The 26,028-nt window shown below is 29.3% G+C and overlaps 1 protein-coding gene across 4 annotated transcripts in view; it reads left to right on the plus strand.

The window, feature by feature from the left end:
• Positions 1–19,307, plus strand: part of LOC113377839 (vinculin) — a 35,080-nt gene extending 15,773 nt beyond the window's left edge. The window contains exons 2-25 of one of the 4 annotated variants that reach the window (XM_026618273.1): positions 5,593–5,700; positions 5,786–6,037; positions 6,121–6,210; positions 6,277–6,503; positions 6,565–6,682; positions 6,750–6,977; positions 7,851–8,030; positions 9,363–9,499; positions 9,591–9,721; positions 9,790–9,941; positions 10,010–10,187; positions 10,272–10,365; positions 10,467–10,570; positions 10,640–10,731; positions 10,807–10,897; positions 11,814–11,861; positions 13,100–13,210; positions 14,341–14,409; positions 16,231–16,355; positions 16,654–16,783; positions 17,243–17,355; positions 18,161–18,251; positions 18,336–18,400; positions 19,011–19,306. In XM_026618273.1, the coding sequence (XP_026474058.1) occupies positions 5,593–5,700; positions 5,786–6,037; positions 6,121–6,210; positions 6,277–6,503; positions 6,565–6,682; positions 6,750–6,977; positions 7,851–8,030; positions 9,363–9,499; positions 9,591–9,721; positions 9,790–9,941; positions 10,010–10,187; positions 10,272–10,365; positions 10,467–10,570; positions 10,640–10,731; positions 10,807–10,897; positions 11,814–11,861; positions 13,100–13,210; positions 14,341–14,409; positions 16,231–16,355; positions 16,654–16,783; positions 17,243–17,355; positions 18,161–18,251; positions 18,336–18,400; positions 19,011–19,118 (3,042 nt within the window). In that variant the 3' untranslated portion in view covers positions 19,119–19,306. Of the gene's footprint in view, positions 1–5,592; positions 5,701–5,785; positions 6,038–6,120; positions 6,211–6,276; positions 6,504–6,564; positions 6,683–6,749; positions 6,978–7,850; positions 8,031–9,362; positions 9,500–9,590; positions 9,722–9,789; positions 9,942–10,009; positions 10,188–10,271; positions 10,366–10,466; positions 10,571–10,639; positions 10,732–10,806; positions 10,898–11,146; positions 11,155–11,813; positions 11,862–13,099; positions 13,211–13,348; positions 13,359–14,340; positions 14,410–16,215; positions 16,356–16,653; positions 16,784–17,242; positions 17,356–18,160; positions 18,252–18,335; positions 18,401–19,010 lie in introns of all 4 variants that reach the window. The other 3 variants (XM_026618274.1, XM_026618276.1, XM_026618275.1) reach the window with 3 other exon arrangements.
• The last annotated feature ends 6,721 nt before the right edge of the window (positions 19,308–26,028 follow it).

The following is a 26,028-nucleotide window of genomic DNA, read 5'->3' on the forward strand; positions in this document are numbered from 1 at the left end:
ACGTTTTTGTACAGGTAATAAATTAGGTTATAATATTAAAAATTAAAAAAAAGGCTAGTGACTATGTATCCAGAGATCCTGATTACATGATGTTTATAGTTTCAATATTGTTTTTTTTTTTTAATTGTACGCCCGTGGTGTGATGGTTAAGAATGTGAGCTAGCACAAACGAGTCCCGAAATCCCAACTTTGACCAGCTCGATATCAAGCAGTCTAATATAAAATTTTCACTTGATCCCAAAGAACCCAATCTCATAGATATTAAATATAATCTAAAGTGAAAATTGCTTTTTGTGGACATTGTGGCAACATACATATGCTAACACTATTAGATTTACATATCTAAAATATATGGTCTATCTGGAGTCGTTGACCACTTGGTTGCCCATTGGGCTGATATAACATGTAGTTCTAATAGCTGTTAAGTAAAAAAATGTCAGATTGTGTAATAAACTATAAAAAAATGAAGGAGTGACAAAGATGTGAATATCATAACCCAATAATGCTAAAGTAAACGATGTAAAATTAATTTGTAACTTTATTATTAGCTATTGAGTACAAAAATGTACTTATGATATGATAGAGTACATGATGTAGGTATATTAATTTACGGATACAGAATTTTACAATATTAAATTAAGTTAACAATCTTTCAAAATCACAAATAAAATCAAAATATAAATACAATTAATTGATATATTATATCTTGATATTATGAGTGATATAAACTTGGATTGATGTCTTCATCTTGAACATTTTCCAATTATGAAGTCCAGTATCTCATTCACTCGGATCGTTTCTCAAAAAATTTTTCACTTTTTCTGTGAAATAAAGCAGAGTAAATCAATAATGGAGAAAGTGATAAGATAGTTTGCGGATTCACTAAGATAGTTTACTATAGACAAACGTAACTATATTAATAAAACGTACTTAAATAATGAAAATCTAGGGTTGCAATAAAATACTGACTGATGTCCAAAAAAATGCAGTGACGATATCAAGTTTCAGTTGCAAATATAGATATTAAATATGTTCTCGAGTGCAAATAGACCATCCGAAGTATTGCTGCATTAAATTGAACAATAAGTCGGCCCTATTAGATAAATTCTAATAACAAAACTAGCTGTAAGTGGAATTCTGTCTTAAGGCAATTAGGACATCGTGCCTTAAGGCAAATTGCTGGAACTTCCCGTACCAAAAATTATTATTTTTTTAAAAACGATTAACATTTTTGAAAAAATTTTACTTTGCAAAAATAAGATTTTTGAGAAACTATAAATTGGACAAAGAATTACTTTTTCTTGAAAAAAAATTTTTTTAAAAAAAAAAAATCCTGAAAAAAATTTAAAAAAAAAATTTTTTTTTTTTGAAAAAAAAATGTTTTCTTTATTTTGACATATTTTGGAAGATCTGAACTTTTTTTCAAAGCAATCGTACTGCCGCAACTGCATAGGAACAAAATATAAAGCGCGTAAGCGCCGCGTCGATGTCTAACGGATAAACATTGGTACGGAACCCATAGGAATGTAAACAAAATTCATACTTATTGTTAAAATCTCTATAAAATATCTGATAATTTGATGTGCATATGTCTAATGATCATTTTTGACCGCGAAATGGCATTTTTTTTTACTTTTTTCGTTAGATCTCCGAAACCGCTCGACCTGCCTTCATCAAAATTTGATCAATTCTTCACCTTGTCAATACAAGTAAAATGTTTTTTGAATTATTAAAATCGGACGCTCCGTTCTCTTAAAAACTGAGTTACCGTTTTCGGCACTTTTTGCCCCGTATCTTCGGAACGGCTAGACCTGCCTTTGCCAAAAACTAATCAGCACGTCTCCTTATCAATACGAATCGATTTTTTTTTAAAATATTCAAATCGGTTGATCCGTGTTCCCGAAATCGTCGACGAAAATTTGTATCCGCACATACATACACACACATACATACACACACACACACACACACACACACACATACATACATCCATTTTTTCTAAGGTATGCCAAAATGTTCAGAAACCTCTGAAACGTAAAGATATATAAAAAATTTCATTTTCGATTTTTTTGCGATTACTATAACTTACCCTACGGGAAGTTAATAATCGTATTTAGATAGATCAACAATGGTTGGGTTACCATCTAAAAATATGGCGTAAGGAGAAAGTTCAGCCTAACAGCTTGTAGGACGTAAAGTTCTGAGTCAAAATATGAAAAAAAAGTCAAAGATATCGTAAACACTCAATAATAATAACACTGTAGGATTTATTAATTTATTAACTTTCCGTAGGGCAAGTTATAGTAATCGGAAAAAAATCGAAAATGAAAAATTTTATATATCTTTACGTTTCAATACCTTCTGAACATTTTGGCATACCTTAGAAAAAATGGATGTATGTGTGTGTATGTGTGTGTATGTGTGTGTGTTCGTTTATGTGTGTGTGTGTGTGAGTGTGTTCGGGTACAAATTTTCGTCGACGATTTCGGGAACACGGATCAAGCGATTTGAATAATTCAAAAAACATTCGATTCGTATTGATAAGGAGACGTGCTGATTAGTTCTTGGCGAAGGCAGGTCTAGCCGTTCCGAAGATATGGGGCAAAAAGTGCCACAAACGGTAACTCGATCGGTAAACGGTCCGATTTGAATAATTCAAAAAACATTTTACTTCTATTAACAAGTTGAAGAACTGATCAAATTTTCAGGCAGATCTAGCGGTTTCGGAGATCTAGTAAAAAAAAAGTAAAAAAAATACCATTTGTCTGTCAAAAATGATCATTAGACATATGCACATCAAATTCAGATATTTTATAGAGATTTTAACAATAAGTATAAATTTTGTTTACATTCCTATGGGTTCCGTACCAATGTTTATACGTACGTTAGACGGCGACGCGGCGCTTACGCGCTTCGATATTTCGTCTCTATGCAGTTAAAGCAGTACGATTGCTTTGAAAACATGTTTTGAATTTCCAAAATATTTCAAAATAAATTTTTCTTTAAAAATTCTTTTTTTTTTTTCAAAAAAGTAAATTTTTGTCAAAAATTTATAGTTTCTCAAAAATCTCATTTTTTCAGAGTAATTTTTTTTCAAAAATGTTAATCCTTTAAAAAAAAATTTTTTTTGGTACGAGAAGTTACAGCAATTTGCCTTAAGGCACGATGCCATGCGCCCCACTAGTTTATGATAATATAGTTCACCAATTTAAAATAGTAAAAAATTAAAAGTTGTTGTCAGTCGTTGCGGGATTATCATTTTGTCGTTATTTTTGTCAAGTTCAGTGGATTGTTTTATTCCTCTCGAGTCTTCCATCGAATAATCAGATAGCTTTAGTCCACCTAGTGCTATACCCTAAGATATATCTATATTTATAGTCTCATCCAGCTTGTAATTAGCTAAAATTAATGATTCACCAAGCATGCGTCTGCAGTTATTGACCGAAGCAGCGTCTCTGGACGCCTAAGTCAAATTCGAGCTTTGTTTGTGCGCGTGTTTCATTGGCAGAATGCCCATCGCTTTTCTTGTGAACTCATTTCAAAGGAGTTTGGCGCAGAGCTGAACTTTATGACAATGCGATAATATATTTTCATACATTTGGCATTAAAAAGGTAGACAAAATTTTTAGAGATTTTATAGTTTACAAAATAGGTATCAAAATCGAGTCTTGACGCTGGGTAAAAAGAAAAGCATGTAAAAAATAGTTTTGATACAGAATATGGAATAGAGTATTATATAAGAAGTATGTAACACAAATGAAAAGAAGTATGGAAAATGCTTTGAATAGAATAAAGAAATGTAAGTGGCTAAGTGCTGAAGAGACCAGGGCTATAAAATAAAATAATTAACAAATACTTATTTTTAACTTTCCGTAGGGTAAGTTATTGTAATGGGCCAAAAATCGAAATTGAAATTTTTTACATTTCTCGACTTTTTGAAGGTTTCTGAACATTTTGGCATACCTCAGAAAATATGGATGTGTGTGTATATGTATGTATGGATACAAATTTCCAGTCACATTTTCGGTCGCATGGATCAACCGATTTGAATGGTTCAAAAAACATTCGATTCCTATTGATAGGGAGATGTGCTGATTAGTTTTTGGCAAGGGCAGGTCCAGCAGTTACGGAGATGAAGAGCAAAGAGTGCAAAAAATAGAAATCGAGTTCTTGAGAGTACGGAGCATCCGATTTGAATGATCTAAAAAACATTCAATTTTTAATGATTAGAAGTGTTTGTTAGTTTTTGAAAAAGGCAGGCCCAGGCATTTCGAAGATACAGAGCTAAATGTGTAAAAAATGGCAGTTTTTGAGAGAACTAAGCGTCCGATTTAAATGATTCAAAGAACTTTCTGCTTGTCTTAACAAAATAATTATAATAATAGATTTATCTCATAGAGATAGGGCGACCGTTTGGGTTGCCACCTATAAAGCCACATTATTAAATGAAATAAGCACATCCGCTCATACGACTCGTTCAGGTCTGATTGCTGCTAAATATATAAAAAAAATATCTGTATAATTATAACGCCTCTGTCTAGTCCAACTTTTCCTGGACGAATGTTGAAATGCAGTAAAATTCAAAAGCGGAGAAACTTTGATATTCCGTGAACGAGTCTTAAAATACATTTATTTAGCTTGCATTATGGCTTCTGGACGGGTTTTTCGAACGTTTGTTGTATCATGTTATTTGTATGAATAACTAAAAGTTTGTCTTCTTTTATTGTAACAACCGACTTGTTTAATTTTCTTCGGCAATATTTACTTTTATTTTATTATTTTTTAGTATATCAAATTGTTTCGAACTTCAAGCTGGATTTAACTTTTCAAGTGTTTATTACTGATTAAGTTGTTCTAATGGTTATTGATGTTTTAAACGTTTATAAAACTCGGTAGAGATCAAATTCTTTAGTTTTTTTTTTATCGGTTCCCAAATTATCTGCCGGAAATTAAGCTACAATTGTTTAATAATTTTGCGAGAATAATAAGAAATGCAAAACATGTTTTTGTGCTCGTTTTATGCCATTATTTCTATTATCGGTTCTTTGTTTGAACAGGTATTAAATTGATAAATTCTTTATTAATTAGAAATTTATCAAAACAGATAAGGCGCGCTTGTTTTTAGTTGATAGGCATTGTTTAGATTATAATATAAGATGCAGATTTTAATTACTCACTCGAGGTATTGATATCAATTATATATCTTTCATTGGAATAATAATATTATTTATCTCATTGATAAAGCTACTGAAAATAGTTTTTTCACATAGAAGATTTTGCGATTTCGGCGTTACTATAAAAACATTGATCAACAATTGTAATTTATTTATGAGCCATTATTATCACTGACAAAGTATGTTTTTTTTCAACAACAATCTAGACAACTACAACAACATAATACTTCTTAAATACGTAGCTTTTTAGAAGGTAACGCAACGGTTGGCCCATCTGCATTTGATATATTTAAAAATGCCCAGAGGAATTTTTAGATCTGTTTTCTGGACACTTGTTTAGATCTGTTATATTATAACTGGACCCATTACAATTTATGAAAATGTTTATACAATAAATACTAATAATTTTTGGTTTCAGGTATCTCGACTAGTAATTCTACATGAAGAAGCCGAAGATGGAAATGCTATGCCCGATCTGGAGCGGCCGGTACAGGCTGTATCCAGAGCTGTCACAAACTTAGTCAAGGTAGTATTTGTATAATTTTCAGAATTTTTTTTATGAAATAATTCTAATAATAAAACTATATTCGTTTAACTCGATGGTTCTTCAGGTCGGGCGAGATACTATAAACAGCTCAGAGGATGACATTCTCAAACAAGACATGCCGAGTGCTTTACTTCGGGTCGAAGAGGCTTCCCGTCTACTCGAAGACGCTTCGGCAATGCTTAAGCAAGACCCTTATTCCGGCCCTGCTCGGAAAAAGTTAATAGAAGGATCTAGGGGTATTTTACAGGGAACGTCAGCACTTTTGCTATGTTTTGATGAATCTGAGGTCAGAAAAATTATGCGGGAATGCAAAAAGGTAAAAATAAAATTATGGTCTTCCTTATATCTTTTAGAAAATACTTTAAATTGTTTATTATACATTTTTATATATAAGTTTAGGTTTTGGATTATCTAGCCGTAGCTGAAGTTATAGACACAATGGAAGATTTAATACAATTCTTAAAAGATCTCAGTCCGTGCTTGAGCAAGGTAATATATATATATATTTAGTATTTTCATCGTAATTTTCATTAATTCGTGCAATTTTTCTGATAGGTTTCACGAGAAGTGAGTGCTCGTGAAAAAGAATTGACACATCAGGTTCACAGCGAGATTTTAGTTAGATGCCTTGAACAAGTCAAAACTTTAGCTCCGATTTTGATTTGCAGCATGAAGATCTATATCCACATTATGGATCAAGGTGGCAAGGGTGCGGAAGAGGCATCTGAAAATAGAAACTATTTATCGTCAAGAATGTCTGATGAAATTCATGAGATTATTAGGTATTTGGTAATATTATTTTGCGTTATTATACGCATATAAAATATGATTTTTGTTTTACAGAGTCTTACAGTTAACTACATATGATGAAGACCAGAGCGAATTGGACAACCTGACAGTATTGAAAAAACTAAGCAATGCCATCCACACAAAAATGTTGACTGCTACAGACTGGCTTAGTGTTAGTAGCAATGTCCTAAACTAAAAGTTTTTTTTGTGATAACGAACTTATATTTCATTTTTAACAGGATCCACGCGCTTTGAGGGGAGGCGTAGGAGAAAAATCCTTAAGACAGATTATAGAAACTGCTCGGCGTGTATGCGATCATTGCTTACCGCAGGACGCGGCGCAGATATCACGTCTAGCTGGAGAAATAGCCTCTAAGACGGATGCACTGTGCGAACTGCGCCAAGCTGGTAAAGGAAACACACCTCAAGCGCAGGCACTTGCTGATGAAATAAAGGAAAAGCTGACGGTCTGTGTTATTTAGTAAACTTATTTTGCTTTATTCTCACAAAATCTAACCCTTTCCACTCGCGAATTGCGAGATTTATATGAAATTTGCCACCGGAGCGGCATCCGAGTCGAAAGGGTTAAATCTTGATTTATATTTACCGTAAATGCTTGCAAAAGAAAAGCACACTTAAGAGAATGTGCGCTTTGCCATACAAAATTGGACCTACCTAGGTATTTAAACTTCTTGGTCTTCTGGAAAAATCCAATATAAGGTGAAGTCGTACCACTGCCTGAATCGTACCCCGTATTTCGTTTTTTTATAAACTACAACACATGTTACTGTTGAACAGAACTATTTTGTTGAGTAAGCAAATGTTCACAATTGGAATGACTAGATGACTTATTTTAATAAGAAAAAGTATAATTGCTTAATTGATTATTATTGATTAACTTGTTAACCATACACTAACCTAATAGCGGTTCAGTAAATGCCAATGATTCGTTTTAGGGGAGGGGGGTTTTTGACAAAAAATCACGAATAATAAGATATTACGTATTTTTATTTTCTAAAAGTTTTTTTTTTTAAATCAAAATATTTTATATAAAATCAAAAATTTTACTTTTTTTGTAACTAAAAATATACGTGATGTTTGATGAGGAAGGATAATTTTGAATATCACAACGGCGATACGTTGTGGGGGGGGGTTTAATCCTGTTTCCTTTGGGAGCAACCTCATGGTACTAGTTTTCAATTCCCTCCCTCATCATTTGGCCGTGATGTCATTGAAAACATGAGAAAGTGGTTCCTTTTAAGCGTTGGAAGAACCTGATAATTAATCATAAAGGAAAATTATTTTCTTCTTAAGTATATTGCATAAATCTACGTTTGTAGCAATTACAACAAGCAGTCATGGGAGCCGTCCTCGGGGTAGACAAGGCTGGTTTGCAACAGACCGCTCACACAGTACAAGGAAGATTAGAACAGGCTCGGAAATGGCTCCAATCGCCGGCCAGCGATGATCGCGGTCTTGGACGTCGCGCTATAGCACTTATTGTTGATGAAGGAAAAAAGGTAAAATAATAATTATTTATATCTAAATATTTGTATTAATAGTAGAGTTTTCATCAGCGTTGGACTTACTGGTCTAACAAATGCTAATCATCAGCATTGGTTTTTATTGGTTCAGAATAATATAGATTTGTACTATAAATCTTTTTTTATATGTTCGTGTGTAAAGTATTTGTCGACATTGGACTTATTGGCTCAAACTAATGTATAATAATAAAATAATTTTGGTTTTTAAATCTCAAGCATTTCGACTTGTAATGTAAATATTTTTTAAAAAAAATTATGTAATAATAATCGGTATTGGATTTTCCGTTCACAATAATACTAGATTTTTAATTTAAAAAAATTTATAAATTTTTATCTGTAAAATATTAGCTTCTGAATTATGAACAAAAATCAGTTTTATAGGAATAAATTACATAAAGACATAAATATAATATATAAATTTTTTATACCATTTGTGTGTATTCTATGTTAAAAATGCATATCATATTTTGTATAAATTTGAGTTTGATGTTGTTGACATATGTATTAAGTCTATAAATCGAGTATAACAAAAGAAATATGAATTTAAAATAATGTATTCTAAAATTTATACGTTTCGTCTATAGGCTTAGCTTTCATTTAGCTGAATTTTGCTTTTTCTGATAAAAGAAAATAGAAAAACGTAATTATTTGGTACTACGACACGATACCATTGATCGTTTTTTCGTTTTTAATATTAGGATAGTAAATTATATAAGCCCTAGTCGAAAATTTATTATAAAATCCGTATATTTTATAATAAATTTTCAAAGAAATTAATGTTTATTTTAATGATGTTAGACGCCGTTATATATTTGTACATACACGATTATTTTGTACATAAATCTATTTAAAACTAATCTGTATATTGTATATAAGTGTAATTAATGTTCATTTTGAATTTGCTACTTGGAAATTAGAGTAAAAAAAAGGTAATTAATTTGCACATGCTATATGCATTTTGTATATAAGAAATTTAATTATTTTATTAATTAATTTTGATGATTTGTGGCAAAGGAATTTAATGTCATTCGTTATATAAACACTGTATATTAAAATTATTGCGCACTATTAGTTTTTTTCTAAAAGCATGCCATTTAGTATTTTTTATTTCAAGTATTTATATGCTATGCCTTTATGTCTATTTTTTTGTTTAATTTATTTTAGTGGCAATGTACACTAAAAATGTATTAAATCATTTTACAGATATTGTAGTATTCTATCATTATTTTTATTCACATTTAGTTTATTTTCTGAAAGATTTACACTATTTTTATATTTGATGGAATATTAATGATATAAATATATTAGGTCGCTGAGGGTCTCCCGGGTATTCACAAAGCCGAAATTTTGCAACTGTGTGAGGAAGTAGAATCTTTATCTCACCAGCTCGGAGGCTTATGTAGCAAAGGACTTGGAGACTCGCCACAAGCTCAAGAACTGGCAAGGTAATTACTTTTATTCATTTTGTTTTCTAGATAAAGGTAATCTAGTTTTTGTTTTATTTAGTATTCAATGTCGTATTTCTTTTTTTTTTAGAAAACTGTCTCAAAAATTGCATGAGCTTAAAGAACGTATTCAAAGCGCAGTCGTAAATCGAGTTGTTGAAGACTTCATTGATATTTCGACTCCTTTGAAGCAATTTACCGAAGCTGTTAACGTTCCCGAAGGTAATCACGAATTTATCATTGTAATTCATATGAATTTCTCTTTTATTAAATTAATGTTGTTATAACAGGCACTCCTGGAAGAGAACAAAACTTCACCGAAAAGGCAAATAATCTTCAAGCCTTCAGTAATCGCGCATCTAAAACTAGTAGAATGGTGGCAGCTGGTGGATCTAGCGGCAACAAGAAAATAGCCGAGGCATTGCTGTCGGCTGCTTCACAAGTAATTATTGAAAATATATGGTGATGTCATAAATAACATAAAATATTAAAATGTTTTATATTTTATAGGTTGATAGCTTGACGCCCCAATTAATTTCTGCTGGTCGCATTAGAATGAATTACCCAGATAGTAAGGCAGCTGAAGAACATTTAAACAATCTTAGGCAGCAGTATGCAGATACCATTATCAAGGTTCGAAATCTATGTGACCAAGCAACAGATCCTGCTGACTTTATTAAAACTTCAGGTAGACTGACTTCAATAGATTTATATTATTTTTGTTTTTTTTTTAATACAATAATTACATATTTTTTTCATTATTGACATATAGAGGAGCAGATGCAAAAACATACATTCCTATGCGAAGAAGCAATAAGAAACAAACTACCTCAGAAAATGGTGGATAACACATCGAGCATTGCAAGGTAACACTTTTATTGCTTGTTTTATAATTTAGAGATTTGGAATTTGACAAATGCGTAAAGTAAATTACGTTTTCACTATCATATATCATCAATTGCTTTAGATTGGCAAATCGCGTTTTGCTTGTTGCGAAACAAGAAAGCGACAACTCTGAAGATCCACAATTTATTTCTAATGTGAATACTGCCTCTGACGAAATGTTGGGATGTAAGTTTAAATAAACATGCAATGTATTTAATATATTGCAATATTATACATGTTTGTTATTTCAAATAGATGTTGCTCCAATGGTTCAAGATGCTAAGCAAGTTGCTCTCAATCCATCTGATCAGTCAGCAGTATCTCGGTGGAGAGACACCAATAAAAACGTAATATTATTTAATAAATGTTTTATTGATTTCTGTACTTATGATTTTAATACTAAAAGTATTCGTTTCTTCTAGTTGCTAAACAGCGTTGGAAAAGTTCGTCGTGCAGTAATGGTTACACCGGATCTACCACCACCACCAGATATGAACAAATTGTATCTACAAGGTAAATTTTATTTATCTAGTTTCGGCATATGCTTTTTCAGTAGATTGATGTTTTTTCATGAGCAATATTTAGCAGCTTTGTTTAGGTTAAATATGAACCTATACACAGTTTTATAAATATTTTAGTTGCATATATAAATTGTTTTAAATTACATCAATACAATAAGTAATGCCTCTTCCATGTCTGTACATTGCGTTTGCCCATTGCTCATCCTTCATGCAGTGATAGTAAACTGCTTTTCGTGTTTAGACATGTATGTAAGTATAACTTCAAGTGTTTACAATCAGTAAAAGTTCGTTGTTTTGAATTCCAAGTAATTTCTTTTATGAGAAATCATACCGACATCAGATGGCACCATCTACCTTCTCGTATTATTAGAAAGTTGTAAATATTAATGAATGATCTGCGTAAAGTTCCTATATTGTGAATTAATGTTAACAATATTGTGGTATATAATCACTTCTTCTTATTTTTGTGTTTAACAAATGTGGTGTTGATATTCATAAGTATCTGGTCACTAGCAAGAATTTTGATAAGCACTTTTAATACATGTTTGTAGTAAATTATTGACATAGAAATTTCGATAACTTTATAGAATCTGAATAATTTCAATTTTATAAAATTATTTCGAATTGTACAATTGAACTTAATAATGTAACCAAGTTGCAGTTACACAACTGCTTTATGAAATGAATTTGGCAATTCAGAACCTTCTATGGTTATGAATAATCTGGGTACGTTTTTAACAAAAATAACTTGGTGGGCGGTGGCTATCGCGACAAGCAATGCTTATACAATACTTGCTTTCATATATTTGCGCTAATTGCTTTAGAAACTTAGTTTTAGCGAACCACTCAATTGCACACTTGTCTATATGTATATAATAATATAATATGTTAAAATGCAATTATTACAGATGTAGAAAGTGTTCCTCCACAGCAATACAGCTACTTTGCAGACAGAGGTATATTATAAATATAAGTCAGAAATGAAATGTATCATATGTGTGTTCGATAAAATCATCAGCATGTTTTTCTAGTAGTGGAAATTTATTAGTCGTTGAGCATTTATTAATTAACGCGGTTTAATTCATGTTATTTATTTTTGTGATTTAATATATACAACGATGTATTCAGTAGTTTAACAGCAATCTAATATTTTCATACTCAACACATCTGTAAACCTATATTCTATACTATTCGTTTAATATCTTTTAATTTCACAATTATATACTTTGTTTGAAATTGGGAAAATAATTATTACGCAATTAATTAAAAAAACGATAAGTATCACCTATTTAGTCGAGTAGAGTTGCTATAATAATTATTTGAATCATTGTGTTAGAATTAGTTCAGGGATTCTCAACCGGGTAATTTTGTTGTATTATGCTAAATACATAAAAAGCGCTGTAATTCATATGTACAGTCATTCCTCCGATAACGCGGTGAGTGCGTACCGTGTAATTAGGAAACTCGTAATTATTTGTAATCACAGCATTCCTATCGCATTACATGGAGTTTATTAAATACAAAAGACATACTTTTCTTTTATTGAATTGAAGACTTCATATATTGATATTTAAAAATATATAAATTATTTTTTATTGAAATCAAAAGTTTACATAAGGATATGATAACAAAGAAATACATTATTACTCATTGAATTAAAGAGTTCATATAAGAATATGATGATAAAATGAAACAAAGGCTTATATAAAACACTGTTTTCAATAAAAAAATTTAAGCATATATTTTTTTCGTACTAACGTTTTGTGAGACTGATATGACACTACCAAATCCGATATCGTACACATAGATAAAAGATAAAATAGTCGATATTAAAACCTCTTACAACAATCTCTAGTTTGCGCGAAAGGAACTTCTGGGATGTTGCACATGATCCATGTTATTGGGTGTTGTACCGTGTTATCGGAGGGCTGTCGTAATTTTGGTCCGTTTAGTACGAAGACCGCGTTCCCAGAATACCGCTTTATCGTAGTTTTGACTGTATACTGAATTAATTTTATTGTTGGTGTACTGCCAACTTCTAAATTCACCAGTTGAATGTCGTCGTTATCTCTAAAAAATAGAGAATCACTGAATTTAAGTATTACTAGCAAGTAGGCGTTTTGGTATGATTGGTGATTATATGATTCGGTGTATGCTTGCTTTTTTCTCTGTTTAACCAAATTGGCCCACTCAGTTGGCGAGTGCTTGCGTTCCGCCCCCGAACCAGAGCAAAGATTGACTGCGGCTTCACCATTGGGAGACAGCAAACATAGGCCGGTCAGTCCTTTACCAAAATGGGCCAGAGGTAGCAAATATTCTCACATTTACACCATCACTTTTTTCTATATTCTCTGCTTTGCCATTCTGAAAATTTTATTTATTTTTAGTCTAACTTCAATCGTTTTTTTTTTTATTTTCAAAACATTTCTACACATGGAAAAAGATGTTTTAAAGTTACCCTTTTGCTATGGCAGTGTTTTTCGTCGATTTTTTTTCGCCGGTGTTACATTGCTTTAAATAATTTTTAATTAATATCAAATGTATTTGAAAATTAAAAATTAAAAATTACACTTCGAGTCATTGCCATAGATGTCGTCTATCGGATCACACGCATCTCCAAGAGGATTGCGCTTATAAGCGACGCTCGTGGCGAAAGGGTTATTAAAATGACTTTTTCTATAATTCCATACATTTTTATATGATTTTAGACTTCTACACTTTTTTGCCATTATATTCTTATTTATTCACATATTTTATTATTTATATTTATTATGAATGACATGTTTGGCGAAATTCAGAACTTTCTAATTAAGTCATGAAATAGTAGGCCTATCATCATTTTTAGGGCGTGCCAAGTTTTTGGACATTGGTGCACTTTGCAATTCTGTTTCTTTGGGTCATTTCAATAAATTTGGTCGAAGAATAATTAAACCACTTCTCATAGACCTATAGTATTTTAAGGGGTTTGTTAAGTAACCCCGATTTTCTTGTAAGTCCATGTTTAAATTTATGGAGCAAATACTATATTGAAAGTGGTTTCTTAGGCAAAGTTTTTTCAAGTGACTTGTAGAACCAGGATTGCAAAATCCTCAATACATTTTATAGGCTTTATACACTTTGATACATATATTTATTACTTTTTTTTTAATTTGCAACCTGAAAGTGTAAAATACTTCATGAAAAAGCATTGTCATTACTAAACTTAACGAGCCGGTTCAGATACATCTATACAAATTTTAACACATAAGTTCAATAATTTTTTTTTGATCATACTAGATCACACTAGTTCAATACTTACGAAGATCCGGCGCGTTTAGTTTAAACAAGCTTCATAAATATTTATTTTTTATCATTTAATTATTATTAATTTGCACCATTTCTGATGATCATTCTGCAATTATCTGTAATACTATTTTATTTCACACCTGGATGTAGGCGATAGTTCTGATTTACTTTGCCGTGAACTGACTTCGGATGACGAAATGGCACGCGAGTATGATAGAGGTAACAACGTGTATTAATAATATTTTAGTGCATTTTTATTAGCAGCAATTTATCTACAAAGTATGTTCTGTGACGCTAAGAATGAACATTGTGTTTCCAAGTCGATGGTTTTGTCGTGTATTGTCTCTATTCGAAATGTATTTGTAAATATATATATCTACATATCCATTTGTCGTCTGCATGTAAAATATATTTGTAGTTTCTAATATTAATTGTGTAATGGATTATCATTTAATAAAAATTAATTTTCATTTTGGAAATTATCTAGAAATATATTAAATTCTCACTTGAATTTAAAGATCTCAAATATAATCTCAGGGAAATCGCTTTTCTGATGAGACATAAGTGCATATAAATACTATTAAATATAAATCATATTAGCCATATAATATATGTCAGGATTATGATAGGACAACTACTGGTTCACTTTCCAAACAAGCTGTACAATGTCAAAATAATTTCTTCTCGGTATATGAACAGTTTGAAATTCAAAAAAAAAATTTTTTTGATTAGTGGTTAGGGCTATGGTATTGCATACAGGGCTTCGCACAGCTTGATGTCAGCATAGTGACATCGGTTTTCATTTGGAAATATAGATAACAATATTTTTCCAAATGAAGATAGCCCTTACCCATAGTATGTAATTATGATATTAAATTTCATTATTAAAATGGGACAACTATTTTTATGTCAGCCCATAGGATCCTTAAAATCTGATCGTTGTTCAAATAATGCATAAATAAAACACCGTGCTTAAGTTAAGAATTATTGAATGATAATCCAATTTTCACAAGTAGTTGACATTTACTAAATGCTTTGATGTTGCATTTTGGGTTATATAGTTTTTGCTACATCTTCTCAATCTAATTCTCCTGTATGTATTTTTAAGATAATATCGGGTAAAGTTAACTTGCATGATTTTTTTATGTATATGGATATTATATTTATGTAAAACTAACTTATTAAAATTAGATAACTAACAATTGCCATTGCTTCCAAATACTTACAATAACACTTGCATAATTTTTTGTAAGTCGTACTATCTTATGAATTTTCATTCCATGTCTTGCTTAAGTGACTGGAAAAAATCACGTTTTGCGTGGAATGTATCATTATACAAATTCATATGATCTAGTTACTGATGGTGAGTAGTCATCAAGAGTTCTATGATATTAAGGGATTTTTTTGATTTATGTATAGGTTAAATTTACGTGTCCAACTCGTACATGTGGTTGGATTTCGATATCATTTGGTTGATTCACACCTCGAAACAAAAAATGTTGGTCTGGTATTCATTAATTTCAAAGTTACTTCTTTTTATTTATATTTTAGCTAGATTTATAACTTGTTTTTGTTACAATTGTAGATGTAATTCAGAGTAAACCATAATTTAAAATTTTGGATACATTTTGTTAGAAATTCTTGGTATTTTTTGCGGTAAATATTGATCAATTTGATATTATGTAATTATAAATATACAAGATACATCTATATTAATCAAAACCAAATTTACTAGATACAATATAATCTTTCCTAGTGTATTTTTAACCCTTTACCAACGAGTTTCGCCTATTGATGGCATCCATGGTGTCAACCCTTGCTTCAAGATTTATCACTCCGAGTAAATTATTTAGAAGCATAATTTTTAATAACATAAATTTTTATTGATAATTATTGAAAACTCCTAAAATAAGTTGCTGATCCTGATTCATTCGGTAGCGCTACTGGGCGGCTGCTTTAAGAGTTAATAGCTCGAAAACAAATCTATGTAACTATTTTCTATTATTTTTAATTTATTCTAATTAGCAAAATGTTTATTAGAAAATGCACCACCACGTCCGCCACTGCCACGTGGAGAGGCTCCACCAAGCAGACCGCCTCCACCAGAAACAGATGATGAAGACGAAGTATTCAAGTCGGCACCATTACCAAATCAACCGATTATGGTGAGTATTCATATGATGGCTTGATATTAAAAAATTATATTTGATAATGATAGAGCTGTCCATTACTTCATGGTAAGAATGGTAATAAAATATATCTAATGTAATTTTATCAGAATGAGAATGAGCCACCACCGAGTTTCCTGAGATGATCAACCCTTGAATACTCGGTTAAGAAATATACCGCGAATAATCTTGATTTTTGTTCTTTATATATATATATATATATATATATATATATATATATATATCGATCATTAAATTTTAACAATGTATTAAATATTTATATTATTTCTAATAGATGGCCGCTCACGGTCTTCACGAAGAAGTGCGGCAGTGGTCGTCGAAGGACAACGAAATTATTGCTGCAGCTAAAAAGATGGCAATACTCATGGCTAAATTATCACAACTTGTTCGATCCGATTCTAAAGGTAAGAATATCATGAATAATTTGACTGTACTATATGTACATACAAATATATATATATAATTTATATTTATTTATATTTATATATATATATATATATTTTGCTCTTAAAGGGAAACGCTTGTCTAAGGGTCATTATACTTTTACCAATTGGTTCCAATGGCGAGTATTTCGCACCAAGACTATTCTATTAAAATTATTACAATAAATATTGCCATATTCATAAGTTCTGTCATTATATATTCGTAATTTTTTTCTGCCTCTTATTTATATTCCGTTTCATGTTTTTGTTTTTTTATACATGATTTTTCGTGGTTCTGGAATACACGAATCAAAGAAAGAGTTCCCATTTCAGTATTTATTTCACAAAATTTAGTTTGTACTGTCAAAAAAAATTTGAAACACTTCCGGATCTTTAAGTGTTAAATTTTAATTTAATAATGTTTAATAATTTGTTTTACAGGAAGCAAACGCGAGTTGATTGCCACAGCAAAAGCAATCGCTGAAGCATCAGAAGAGGTGACGCGTTTGGCGAAACAATTGGCCCGTGAATGTACCGACAAGAGAATTCGAACCGTGAGTTGCAAATTTACTAAAACCCCGTTAATACGATTTTTTAGGGTTTGGACAAAAACGCCTCTTAAGCGAGAAAGTGTATCATAAGTGATAGTGACAATATTTTTGGAAGTCCAAGGACCAAGGGAGATGTTTGGTTTCGCCAGTAAATCCCAGTTTCCAATTTTTTCTAATTTTGAATTGTTCGTCACCAAATGTGTGACAGAGAGAGCGAAAAAGAGGGAAAGAGAGAGATAGGGAAGGAGAGAGGGAGAAAGAGTGAGAGAGAGACGGAGTGAGGGTGAGAGAGAAAGAGAGCTAACCCTTTGTCAAAGTTTTTCTAAAACGACATACAAAATTGTAAGAACATTTGATGAAACTCAATAAGAAATTGCGTTGATTAGTTTTGCGAGACCATCGGCTGAGCCGTTTCTTTATAAAAGTGCAAAATGTTTCGTCAAAATTTTTGCAAAAAATTCCGAAACGGAGTTGAAAATTTAAATATCGTTGAGAATCGTGCTGATTAGTTTTTGGTCAAGATCGCCCGGATTTATGTGTTAAATAGGTTGGATTTAATTATTGCAATGATATTATAAAATCAGATCGTAAGATATTTAGAATTCGCATTTTCAGTATTTATTGTAACTTTCATTTTCGAAATAAACAGTTCATGTTTTATAGTCAATATTTTAAAAGAAATTATTCACACATATCTGGAACTTGTCTTTAGGCAAAATGCTGCTCCTAGTTAACTTTTTATTAATTACATTACTATTGACTAATAATTTTTAATTGTTTTTGACTAATAATTTTCAATTCAATGCAGAATTTGCTTCAAGTTTGTGAAAGAATTCCAACGATTGGTACACAGCTCAAGATACTCTCAACAGTCAAAGCTACAATGTTAGGTGCTCAAGGTAAAATGCTGTGCTGTAAATAACTGAATAAATTCAATTTATTCAGTTTTATACATGAAATATTATGTTTTATAAATTTTTCAGGCACCGAGGAAGATCAAGAGGCCACTGATATGCTTGTTGGAAATGCACAAAACCTTATGCAAAGTGTAAGTGAATATTGATGATATAGTTAATGCTAAATTTTATTTTTACCATAACTAATAGCTTTATATATACATACAGGGTGATAAAAGTGATTGCAACTATTATGAAAAGAATTAGATTTAGTACAGGCACTTCAGTACATTTATTTTAATTGACGGTCTTTCAATTCAATTTTGAAAATTTTATATTCATAATTTTATGAATAGTTTTAGTTCTATAAAACTAGTCAATTGTGACACAATTTTTACTGGTCCTAGAAATATTTTTTACGGTTACGGTTTCAAAGTTTAAATGAACAAAAAATTAACCAGAATAACTAAAAATGGTAGTGTGACCAAAATTTTTAAACTACATGGAATCAATTTTTAATTCAATTCAATACTATCAACACGTTTTGGCTTGACATTTAGTTCTAGGACACCTTGTATAAAAAGATGTACTTAATGTAATATTTTACTATTTTTTTTTTTACTTTAACACAAAATTTTTTTTTTACTTTTGCACAAAAATGATTTTCAGTATTTATATTCCATAAGTGATTAATTAAATTTTAATTGGCCATAAATGTGAATTGTATTTGATTTATTCTTAAATATAACGTTCTGTTTCCAGGTCAAAGAAACTGTACGAGCTGCTGAAGGAGCAAGCATCAAAATCAGATCTGATCAAACAAATCACAGACTGCGCTGGGTTCGTAGACAACCATGGTATCAATACTAAGTTTCAACTGGAGAAGAATATTTTTCTCGAATAATAAATTAAACGTAAGCGATGAAAATTTCGTGAAAATTTCTTTAAGGTAGCTTTTTAATCGTAAGTATATATATTTGTGCCATTATTTATTTAGTTAGAAAAAACATAGTGTAACAGATTATTTTTGATAGAGCTTTAATAATGCAAAACTTAAAAATTTATGGTGTGCGATATAAATATTATACATGTTACATTATATATATATACATACATATATATATATATATATATATATATATATATTTAATTGTAATTTGCAAGTACGTTAATAGAATCTATATTTTTCAATAGGCAATGCATTATACAACATTTTTAATCAATTTCTAAGTATATTATCCTGATATTCATTGATATTTAGAGATGAATATGTTTAAGAAATATGGAAAAGTAAAAGATACATTTAGTTTTCATAAAAGTATACTATTACATTATTAACTAGATTAATATCTGTCACGGTTATTACATGTTTCACAATATTCCAACCTGTTCAATTTAAGCATTTTTATTAAAATAAAAAATCAAAATAGAGATCATTATATGTTGGATATGCTTACTCAAGTCATACCTCCTGAGGAAATGATGCTGAAAATTTATTTAGTTAGCTTATGATTAACAATTAGTAAAAGTTTTAATAATTTATCAAGATATGTATTTTTTATGTGCATGTCACCTAGTCCTTTTTAATAGTACGTACGTTTTAAACTACTTACAATTCAATCTGAGATCAACCTTTTACTTATTAGTTATCAAGTCGAACATACTTACTAAAATACCACATAAAAAATATATAATTTCAAACGTTTGCTTAAGCAAATAAAGAGTTCTATTTAATGGTACCATGTTATGTAATTTATAATTATCAAACAAAATTAAACCGACTCAGACAGTGGTATGAATTGAGTAACTTACCTTACTTTATATATTATGTATTCTGTAATGAAAATACTATGGTTCAAACAATACTTTACATAGTGCAATGAAAATTAACTATGATGCAAATATTTTTATTACTTGCCATTACATAATAAGTTTTTAAATACTAAGTTACTAATATAGGCAGTTTAGTGTTTTTAAGCATAGCATATTAAATAATTGTTATGCACTATAATTTGTCTTATATACTTTGTACTTGGACCATTGATTTATTGCAAGCAAAATATATTTTATTTACTTAGATGCCAGTATTATCAAGAATTCACCTTGAATAAAATTTTATAATGAAATATTTTAAACTTTGAACTAATGGAGAAAATCATGAACATTTAAAGGTAATAAGCCAAAAACATATAAGGCCACATTTTTTAAATAAATTTAAATTTGATTATTAAATATTTGAATATAAATGAATTTCGATGAAAACAAAATTATTTTGTGTTATTTGTGGAGTAATCGCTTTTGGTATTTTGAATATAGAAGTGTAGTAACTTGTTTATAAAAATTACTGTTTAATCCATTATCCGTTATAATATTTGCAATATACTTTGCGTTAAAAATACTGAAACTTTACAATTGCTAAAACATAATCATAATTATAAATTGTCCATATTTATTTAAATAAAATGAATGTTTTTTAATGTACATATAATTCATTTATTTTATTTTATTTTATTTTATTTTGTTAACAAAGTAAATATAGATCGACATAAACATTAGTAAAATACTATTAATATGAATACATATTTTATACAGTAATTATTAACACTAAATATAATACTAAGAACTATATATTATAAAAAAATACCTTTTACAGAGTGCGATTAATTATTATAGTGATGTTTTATGAATTTGATTATGAGAACTTTGCAGGAAAATAATAAAAAGTAATATGATCAACAAATGTATAGTGAATGCTTGACTGCGAGTTGATAAAAGCCATTATATAACTCTTCGAAGAAATATTGAATTTGGTTTTGTATCAAGCACAACTCGCCGGGAGTTTCAGAAAAATTGAAGAATAGCACATTTTTTTTGTGGGCCCGCGATTTAGTGCACAACGCGATGGTATTAAGGAGAATGGCTTTGCTAAGTAGGAAAATTATACCAGATATGAACCTAGAGAAAGTGATGCTGACATCGGAAAAGCCATCGGCACATTCGCTAAAGAAGTCCTCATAGACTTGCACTCTGTGGAAAGATGGAGAGCGAATGAAGCTAATTAGGAGGTAAGAATAATTAATGCATGAATAATCGAAGAAGGAAAAAAGTAGCATTGTAGATCTTTACCTCCAGTAATTTTCAACGCCGGTTTTCGTGGAGACATAGTCCAGTAATTTAAGCTTAAATTAGTTAAGAATCTCGGAATTCGAGATACCCAGCTGTAAGTCTGTAAATATTTGTATATTGACCTCTACCATATTGGTGTACCTACCATATGTAGGTAGGTAGGGTTGCACCTACATATGGTAGGTACATCCTATCATATGTAGGTACGCCCTGCCTACCAAGTAATAGCGCAGACCTTAAATCATACCTTTCCAAATATTTTTATTTTTGTTTTTTTTTTATTTTTTTGTGTCGTATGCCCCTTGCGCGTCGTAATATAATCCCTATTTTTCTATAAATTTCTAACTGTTCCAAAGTATTAAACATTTAAAGTAAAAATACATGTTAAGTTCATATTTTTGTAAATTGGTAAATAAGTAAATGTTTAATGGTCCATTATATTAATTTTTTGACCAAAAAAATCAAAGACTATGGTTTTTCCCCATTTTTTTTTTCCAAAATTCTTTTCTACATTTTTTTCTCCAATTTTTTTCCCCAAAATCAAAGACTATAGTCCATGGTTTTCTCCAATTCTTTTCCCCAAATTTTTTTTTCAAAATTTTTCCCCAAATTTTTTTTCCAAAAAATCAGACCATGTTTTTTCCCCTAATTTTTTTTCTAAAAAATTTTTTTCTCAAAAAAGTTTTTCCAAATTTTTTTTTCTCAAACCTGAGAGCAAGCTTTTCTCCGAGGCTTGCTCCGAAGACTTCTTAGAAAGGAAGAGACCTCTAAGCATTTTCTTAGCTATATAACAACGATTCAAACTTCTCTTTCCGTTAAACTTAATAAAAAATATGTTGATGTACTGTAATTATTTAATAATTATTTGCGTATAGTGTCAGAAATCATTACATTTTGTCCGGATGAACGCCGGTGTTGAGGATATTGATGGCATCGAATAGTATAGAATAGGAAATGACGTGCGAATGTCAGGAAGGTGTAACAAGCATCATGTTCATTGGAATGTGAATGTGATCGATAAATGTTCACGCCAGATATACTTCGTCATATCCTCTATTCTATAAACTATTTGCAGACCCTAAATCATACGTTTCCAAATTTTTTTGTTTTTGTTTTTAATTTTTTTGTGTCGTAGACCCCTTTTTGCGCGTCGTAATATAATCCCTATTTATCTAATAGATTTCTAACTGTACCAATGTTTAGTATTAAACATTTAAAGTAAAAATACATGTTAAGTTTATATTTTGTTAATTGGTGAATAAGTAAATGTTTAATTGCCCACTTTGATATGATTCAACTATTAAATCTTTGTATTTATAATCTTATTTGAAAATTTATTACTCATAAAATTTTTTACCCAATTTTTTTTTTGTCCAATTTTTTTTTCTCCAACATTTTTTTCTCCAAAATTTTTTTCCTCAAAATGTTTTTCTACAAAATTTTTTTACCCAAAATTCTTTTCTAAAAATTTTTTTTTCTCAAAATTTTTTGGCCAAAATTTTTTTGACATTCTTTTCCCTAAATTTTTTTGATCAAAAATTTTTTTGAAAAAATTTTTTTCCCCAAAATTCTTTTCTAAAAAATTTTTTTCCCCAAAATTCTTTTCTAAAAAAATTTTTTCTCCAAAATTTTTTTCCCCAAAATTTTTTCCCCAAAATTTTTTTCCCCAAAATGTTTTTCCCAAAATTTTTCCCCAGTTTCCTGCATTCGTCTCTTACTTAGAATTTTTTTCCCAATTTTTTTTTTTCTGAAATTGACTAAAAATTTTTTTGACCAAAATTTTTTTTCCCTAAATTTTTTTGATCAAAATTTTAATGATAATTACTGAAAATTTCAAGCTAGCAACGGTCACATGGAAATTTTCAGTAAAATTATTTTACAATTTCCAAAGTCGGACCAAAATTTTTTTGACTAAAATTTTTTTTAGGCCAAAATTTTTTTGACTAAATTTTTTTTTCCGAAAATTTTTTGGGCTAAAATTTTTTTGACCAAAATTTTTTTGACTAAAATTTTTTTGACCAAATTTTTTGACCAAATTTTTTTTTCCGAAAATTTTTTGGGCTAAATTTTTTTTGACCAAATTTTTTTTTCTGAAAATTTTTTTGACCAAAATTTTTGGGCCAAATTTTTTGGGCCAAATTTTTTTTTGACCAAAATTTTTTTGACCAAACATTTTTTTGGCCAAAAATTTTTTGGACCAATTTTTTTTGACTAATTTTTTTTGACCAAAATTTTTTTGACGAAAAATTTTTTTGGGCCAAAATTTTTTTGACGAAAATTTTTTGGGCCAAATTTTTTGGGTCAAATTTTTTTGACCAAAATTTTTTTGACTTTTTGGCCAAAAATTTTTTGGGCCAAATTTTTTTTGACCAAAATTTTTTTGACCAAGATTTTTGACTAAAAATTTTTTTGACCAAATTTTTTTTTTCCGAAAATTTTTTGGGCTAAATTTTTTTTGACCAATTTTTTTTTTCCGAAAATTTTTTTGACCAAAATTTTTTGTGCGAAATTTTTTGGGCCATTTTTTTTTTGACCAAAATTTTTTGGCCAAAAATTTTTTTTTTTCTGATATCGACTAAAATTTTTTTGACCAAAAATTTTTTTACCTAAATTTTTTTGACCAAAATTTTAATGATAATTACTGAAAATTTCAAGCTAGCAACGGTCACATGGAAATTTTCAGTAAAATTATTTTACAATTTCCAAAGTCGGACCAAAATTTTTTGGGCCAAATATTTTTGACCAAAATTTTTTTGACTAAAATTGTTTTTAGGCCAAAATTTTTTTGGCTAAATTTTTTTTTTCCGAAAATTTTTTGGGCTAAAATTTTTTTGACTAAATTTTTTGGGCCAAATTTTTTTTGACCAAAATTTTTTTGACCAAATTTTTTTTTCTGAAAATTTTTTTGACTAAATTTTTTGGGTCAAATTTTTTTTGACCAAAATTTTTTGACTAAATATTTTTTTGGGCCAAAATTTTTTTGACCAAAATTTTTTGGGCCAAAATTTTTTTGACCAAAATTTTTTGGACCAAATTTTTTTGACCACAATTTTTTTGACCAAAATTTTTTTGACTAAATTTTTTGGGTCAAATTTTTTTTGACTAAATATTTTTTTGGGCCAAAATTTTTTTTGACCAAAATTTTTTGACCAAAATTTAGTCAAAAATCTTGGTCAAAAAAATTTTAGTCAAAAAAATTTTTGGTCAAAAAAATTTGACCCAAAAAATTTACCCAAAAAATTTAGTCAAAAAAATTTTGGTCAAAAAAATTTTGGTCAAAAAAATTTTGGTCAAAAAATTTTTTTGACCAAAATTTTTTTGACCAAAATTTTTTTGACTAAATTTTTTGGGTCAAATTTTTTTGACTAAAATTTTTTTGACCAAGATTTTTGACTAAAAATTTTTTTGACCAAAATTTTTTTTCCGGAAATTTTTTGGGCTAAATTTTTTTTGACCAAAATTTTTTTGACCAAATTTTTTTTTCCGAAAATTTTTTTTTCCGAAAATTTTTTTGACCAAAATTTTTTGGGCGAAATTTTTTGGGCCAATTTTTTTTTTGACCAAACATTTTTTTGGCCAAAAATTTTTTTTTCCAATTTTTTTTTTCTGAAATTGACTAAAATTTTTTTGACCAAAAATTTTTTTCCCTAAATTTTGTTGACCAAAATTTTAATGATAATTACTGAAAATTTCAAGCTAGCAACGGTCACATGGAAATTTTCAGTAAAATTATTTTACAATTCCCAAAGTCGGACCAAAATTTTTTTGACCAAAATTTTTTGGGCCAAATTCTTTTGACCAAAATTTTTTTTCACTAAAATTTTTTTCAGGCCAAAATATTTTGACCAAATTTTTTTTTCCGAAAATTTTTTGGGCTAAAATTTTTTTGACCAAAATTTTTTTGACTAAATTTTTTGGGCCAAAAATTTTTTTTTCCAATTTTTTTTTTCTGAAATTGACTAAAATTTTTTTGACCAAAAAATTATTTCCCTAAATTTTGTTGACCAAAATTTTAATGATAATTACTGAAAATTTCAAGCTAGCAACGGTCACATGGAAATTTTCAGTAAAATTATTTTACAATTTCCAAAGTCGGACCAAAATTTTTTTGACCAAAATTTTTTGGGCCAAATTCTTTTGACCAAAATTTTTTTTCACTAAAATTTTTTTTAGGCCAAAATATTTTGACCAAATTTTTTTTTCCGAAAATTTTTTGGGCTAAAATTTTTTTGACCAAAATTTTTTTGACTAAATTTTTTGGACCAAATTTTTTTTGACCAAAATTTTTTTGACCAAATTTTTTTTTCCGAAAATTTTTTTGACCACATTTTTTTCGAAAATTTTTTTTGGCCAAAATTTTTTTGACTTTTTGGCGAAAAATTTTTTTTGACCAAAATTTTTTTGACCAAGATTTTTGACTAAAAATTTTTTGGGCTAATATTTTGACCAAATTTTTTTTTTCCAAAAATTTTTTGGGCTAAAATTTTTTTGACAAAAATTTTTTTGATTAAATTTTTTGGGCCAAATTTTTTTGAACAAAGTTTGACTAAGATTTTTTTGACTAAAAACTTTTGGGCCAAATTTTTTTTGACCAAAATTTTTTTCCGAAAACTTTTTTTGACCAAAATTTTTTGGGCCAATTTTTCTGGGCCAA

The sequence above is a fragment of the Ctenocephalides felis genome, unplaced genomic scaffold (assembly GCF_003426905.1).
Source record: "Ctenocephalides felis isolate EL2017-DRISC unplaced genomic scaffold, ASM342690v1 CF-g0.4_SCAFFOLD_01886, whole genome shotgun sequence".
Classification (NCBI taxonomy): domain Eukaryota; kingdom Metazoa; phylum Arthropoda; class Insecta; order Siphonaptera; family Pulicidae; genus Ctenocephalides; species Ctenocephalides felis.